Source organism: Aegilops tauschii, chromosome 2 (genome assembly GCF_002575655.3).
Source record: "Aegilops tauschii subsp. strangulata cultivar AL8/78 chromosome 2, Aet v6.0, whole genome shotgun sequence".
NCBI lineage: Eukaryota > Viridiplantae > Streptophyta > Magnoliopsida > Poales > Poaceae > Aegilops > Aegilops tauschii.
Window position 1 is genome coordinate 48,773,480 of NC_053036.3, and position 6,052 is coordinate 48,779,531.

Genomic DNA, 6,052 nt, shown 5'->3' on the forward strand with positions numbered 1-6,052 from the left:
AAAGTTAGATGATTTGGAATGATGAGGGGTGATTAGAGATTAGAGGATAAATTGAGCAGTGATGAGGGGTGGTGATTAGTGATTAGAGGTTAAAATAATTCAGAAATTTGAAAATCAAAAAAAATTCGCAAAATTTTTTTTCAAAAAAAATATATCATAAAATTTCCTCTAGTCCCGGTTGGTAACACCAACCGGGACTAAAGGTGGAGCTCCAGGCTGCGTCCACATGGACGGCCTTTAGTCCCGGTTCATGTAAGAACCGGGACTAAAGGGGGGAGGCATTAGTAACGACCCTTTAGTCCCGGTTCAAAAACCGGGACTAAAGGCCCTTACCAACCGGGACAAAAGCCCCCTTTTTTACTAGTGCTAGATCTCGCCGCAAGGGGAGACGCCCTCCCCATCGTACCTTGCCAAATTTTATGCGGTCCGGAGAAAAAAATCGGAAGAGCAACTGAATCGACACAGTAATTGTGTAGTGGGATTTGATGGTAATTGGAGAAGATGAAAAGGCGCCTACTACAAATCGCCCGGCTGATGCCAGGGAAAAGTAAGCCGCCTCGCCCACAGCTCGATTAGGCTGTTTTTGATCGTTGGATTTTGAATCTTTTTTCCACACAAACGCGTGTCTGCAGTAGCTAGAAAATGCGTTCACACCTCACGTGGGAATCTGTCCTGGTAGTAGCTAGAAAAATACACTCACACCTCACGTGCCGCTGGTAGTAGCTAGCCTATATGTAACTCAGCTCGTCACAGAAGTCGACCCTGCTCGCATGCCATGCATGATGCATTCCATTCCACCAACGCAGCAGCCCCTTGGCGTTGCATGCTGCAACTTAAGCGCATCTCCAACAGCGGCGCTAAAAGACGCGCGTGCGGGGTAAACTTTCACTTTAGCGTGCGGGGGACGTTTTGGCGTGCTCCAGCAGCGACGGGAAACTCGCGCGCGCGGGAAACGTTTGCGCGTGTGCGGGAAAAGGCAGCAGCTTGCGCGCTAGTTTTGGCGCACCGCTTCGAGCGCGCCTATAAATTGCGGTGCACGCCATGCGGCCTCCACACTGCCACGCGCGCTCCCCCGCTCACTCTGCCGCTCACTCTGCCACTTGCTCGCTGCTTCCTCGCCCCCGCCACCATCGCGCCACCATGCCGCCGCGCCGCCGTGGATCATTTGGCTACCGCAGCGTCCGCGAGCGCCCGGCGGCACCTACTATGCCGACATCCGGTCCGGCGATATCCGGCTCGGCCTCGGCATGTTCGGGACCGCGCACGAGGCCGCCCGCGCGTACGACGCGATGGCGTGGCGCCTACAGAGGCCGCCGGCGCAGTTGAACTTCCATGACGTCTTCACGCGCGAGCAGGCGCAGTCCGTCGCCCCTCCGCCTCGTCTTATCACGGACCAGGACCGTGCGGAGCACCGTCGGCGGCAGCGCCGCCTCCTCATCGCCGAGGAGGACGAGCGAGCCATGGCGGAGTGGCGCCACCGCCACCCGGAGGACGTCGCGGCGAAGCACGCCTTCTGGGCGGAAAGGATGGCAAAGCGCCGCGCGGAGCGGTAGGAGAGGCGTCGGCGAAAGGCCCTGGCGATATCGTTGAGGCAGGTGGGGTGTCGATCTTTGGGGATAGTGATCCTCATTGGGATGACATGTGGATCGATACCTCGGACAACATGTTGGGGAACGCAGTAATTTCAAAAAACTTCCTACGCACACGCAAGATCCATCTAGGTGACGCATGGCAACGAGAGGGGAGAGTGTTGTCCACGTACCCTCATAGACCGAAAGCGGAAGCGTCATGACAACGCGGCTGATGTAGTCGTACGTCTTCACGATCCGGCTGATCCTAGCACCGAAAGTATGACACCTCCGCGATCTGCACACGTTCAGCTCGGTGACGTCCCACGAACTCTAGATTCAGCTGAGGTCGAGGGAGAGTTTCATCAGCACGACGGCGCGATGACGGTGATGATGAAGTTACTGACGCAGGGCTTCGCCTAAGCACTACAACGATATGACCGAGGTGGAAATCTGTGGACGGGGGCACCGCACACGGCTAAGACAACTGTCAACTTGCGTGTTCTAGGGTGCCCCCCTGCCCCCGTATATAAAGGAGCAAGGGGGAGGCCGGCCGGCCCTATAGGCGCCCCAAGGAGGGGAGGAATCCTCCTCCTAGTAGGAGTAGGATTCCTCCTTTCCTAGTCCTACTAGGAGGGGAAGGAAGGAGAGGGGGAGGGAGAGGGAAAGAGGGGCCGCACCCCCTCCCCTAGTCCAATTCGGACTCCCTTGGGGGGGCACCTCCTGGCTGCTGCCCTCACTCTCCCCTAAAGCCCACTAAGGGCCCAATAACTTCCCGGGAGGGGGGGTTCCGGTAACCCTCCGGCACTCCGGTTTTATCCGAAACCTCCCGGAACACTTCCGGTGTCCGAATATAGTCGTCCAATATATCAATCTTTATGTCTCGACCATTTTGAGACTCCTCGTCATGTCCATGATCACACTCGAGACTCCTAACTACCTTCTCTACATCAAAACACATAAACTCATAGTACCGATCATCATCGAACATTAAGCGTGCGGACCCTACGGGTTCGAGAACTATGTAGACATGACCGAGACTCATCTCCGGTCAATAACCAATAGCGGAACCTGGATGCTCATATTGGCTCCCACATATTCTACAAAGATCTTTATCGGTCAAACCGCATAACAACATACGTTGTTCCTTTTGTCATCGGTATGTTACTTGCCCGAGATTCGATCGTTGGTATCTCAATACCTAGTTCAATCTCATTACCGACAAGTCTCTTTACTCATTCCGTAATGCATCATCCCGTAACTAACTCATTAGTCACATTGCTTGCAAGGCTTATAGTGATGTGCATTACCGAGAGGGCCCAGAGATACCTCTCCGACAATCGGAGTGACAAATCCTAATCTCGATCTATGCCAACTCAACAAGTACCATCGGAGACACCTGTAGAGCATCTTTATAATCACCCAGTTACGTTGTGACGTTTGATAGCACACAAAGTGTTCCTCCGGTATTCGGGAGTTGCATAATCTAATAGTCATAGGAACATGTATAAGTCATGAAGAAAGCAATAGCAACAAACTAAACGATCATCATACTAAGCTAACGGATGGGTCAAGTCAATCACATCATTCTCTAATGATGTGATCCCGTTAATCAAATGACAACTCATGTATATGGCTAGGAAACTTAACCATCTTTGATTCAACGAGCTAGTCAAGTAGAGGCATACTAGTGACACTCTATTTGTCTATGTATTCACACATGTACTAAGTTTCCGGTTAATACAATTCTAGCATGAATAATAAACATTTATCATGATATAAGGAAATATAAATAACAACTTTATTATTGCCTCTAGGGCATATTTTCTTCAGTCTCCCACTTGCACTAGAGTCAATAATCTAGATTACACAGTAATGATTCTAACACCCATGGAGTCTTGGTGCTGATCATGTTTTGCTCGTGAGAGAGGCTTAGTCAACGGGTCTGCAACATCTAGATCCGTATGTATATTGCAAATCTCTATCTCTCCCTCCTTGACTTGATCGCGGATGGAATTGAAGCATCTCTTGATATGCTTGGTTCTCTTGTGAAATCTGGATTCCTTTGCCAAGGCAATTGCACAAGTATTGTCACAAAAGATTTTCATTGGACCCGATGCACTAGGTATGACACCTAGATCGGATGTGAACTCCTTCATCCAGACTCCTTCATTTGCTGCTTCTGAAGCAACTATGTACTCCGCTTCACACGTAGATCCTGCCACGACGCTTTGCTTAGAACTGCACCAACTTACAGCTCCACTGTTCAATATAAATACGTATCCGGTTTGTGACTTAGAGTCATCCGGATCAGTGTCAAAGCTTGCATCGACGTAACCATTTACGACGAGTTCTTTGTCACCTCCATAAACGAGAAACATATCCTTAGTCCTTTTCAGGTATTTCAGGATGTTCTTGACCGCTGTCCAGTGATCCACTTCTGGATTACTTTGGTACCTCCCTGCTAAACTAATAGCAAGGCACACATCAGGTCTGGTACAAAACATTGCATACATGATGGAACCTATGGCTGAAGCATAGGGAATGACTTTCATTTTCTCTCTATCTTCTGCTGTGGTCGGGCATTGAGTCTGATGATACGTCTCCAACGTATCTATAACTTATGAAGTATTCATGCTATTATATTATCCATCTTAGATGTTTTATATGCATTTATATTCTATTTTATATGATTTTTGGGACTAACCTATTAACCTAGAGCCCAGTGCCAGTTTCTGTTTTTTTCCTTGTTTTTGAGTTTTACAGAAAATGAATACCAAACGGAGTCCAATTGACGTGCCAATTTTTGTTGATTTTTTATGGACCAAAAGAAGCCCCTGGAGCAAATTGTGCTTCCGAATGCCCCTTAAACTAGTTTTGCCATGAGAGTCCACCATACCTACGTATGGATTGAGTAAGATCCTTCAAGTAAGTTGTCATCGGTGCATGCAATAAAAATTGCTCTCTAAACATGTATGATCTATTAGTGCGAAGAAAATAAGCTTTATACGAACTTGTGATAGGGAAGAAATAAAAGCGACGGACTGCATAATAAAGGTCTCTATCACAAGAGGCAATATAAAGTGATGTTCTTTTGCATTAAGATTTTGTGCATCCAACCATAAAAGCGCATGACAACCTCTGCTTCCCTCTGCGAAGAGCCTATCTTTTACTTTTATTCTTCTACCTTATGCAAGAGTCATGGTGATCTTCACCTTTCCTTTTTACATTTTATCCTTTGGCAAGCACATTGTGTTGGAAAGATCCTGATATATATCTCCAATTGGATGTAAGTTATCATGAACTATTATTGTTGACATTACCCTTGAGGTAAAAGGTTGGGAGGTGAATCTATAAGCCCCTATCTTTCTCTGTCTCCGATTAAAACTTTGAACCCATAAATATCACGTGAGTGTTAGCAATTGTGAAAGATTAAATGATAGTTGAGTATGTGGAGTTTGCTAAATCAAAGCTCTGACATAGACCCTTCCGGATAATAAGATGAATTGCAATTGTTTGATGACTAAGAGCATTGTTTGTTAGTTTTCAAGAAAGTTTATGATCTATACTTTAACATGTGAATAGCTTGTTACTTGATCATGAAAAGTTTTATGAGATGAGCTATTGTTATGACATATAATGATGCTAGAAAAGGTTATTGAAATTATCATTGATCAAACTTGTGCACCTGCTAGCATTCACACTTCATAAATTATTTCTTTTATCATTTACCTACTCGAGGACGAGCATGAATTAAGCTTGGGGATGCTGATACGTCTCCAACGTATCTATAATTTATGAAGTATTCATGCTATTATATTATCCATCTTAGATGTTTTATATGCATTTATATTCTATTTTATATGATTTTTGGGACTAACCTATTAACCTAGAGCCCAGTGCTAGTTTCTGTTTTTTTCCTTGTTTTTGAGTTTTACAGAAAAGGAATACCAAACGGAGTCCAATCGACGTGCCAATTTTTGTTGATTTTTTATGGACCAAAAGAAGCCCCTGGAGCAAAAGAGTTAGGCCAGAAGAGTCCCGAGCTGTCCACGAGGGTGGGGAGCGCGCCCACCCCCTCGGCGTGGGCCCCTGCCTCATGGACGACTCGGAGACCCCCCCCCTTGACGTGAAACCAATGCCAAAAATTCCTATAAATACAGAAACCCCCAGAAAATAACCTAGATCATAAGTTCCGCCGCCGCAAGCCTCAGTAGCCACGAGAAATCAATCTAGGCCCTCTCTGGCACCCTGCCGGAGGGGGCCATCATCACCGGAGGCCATGGAGGAGGATCTCGGAGGGGCCATCATCGCCATGAAGGCCAAGGACCAGAGGGAGGACCTCTCCCCATCTAGGGGGGAGGCCATGGAGGAGGAAGCACAAGGGGGAGAACCTCTCCTCCTCTCTCTCGGTGGCACCGGAGTGCCATCGGGAGGTGAATCATCGCCGCGGTGATCGTCTTCATCAACATCACCATCATCAT

The 6,052-nt window shown here is 47.5% G+C and overlaps 1 protein-coding gene across 1 annotated transcript; it reads left to right on the forward strand.

The window, feature by feature from the left end:
- The first annotated feature begins 1,247 nt into the window (after positions 1 to 1,247).
- On the forward strand, positions 1,248 to 1,553 carry LOC109777516 (uncharacterized). The gene has a single exon (XM_020336140.1). It carries the CDS (start codon positions 1,248 to 1,250, stop codon positions 1,551 to 1,553), a length of 306 nt encoding a protein of 101 aa, XP_020191729.1.
- The last annotated feature ends 4,499 nt before the right edge of the window (positions 1,554 to 6,052 follow it).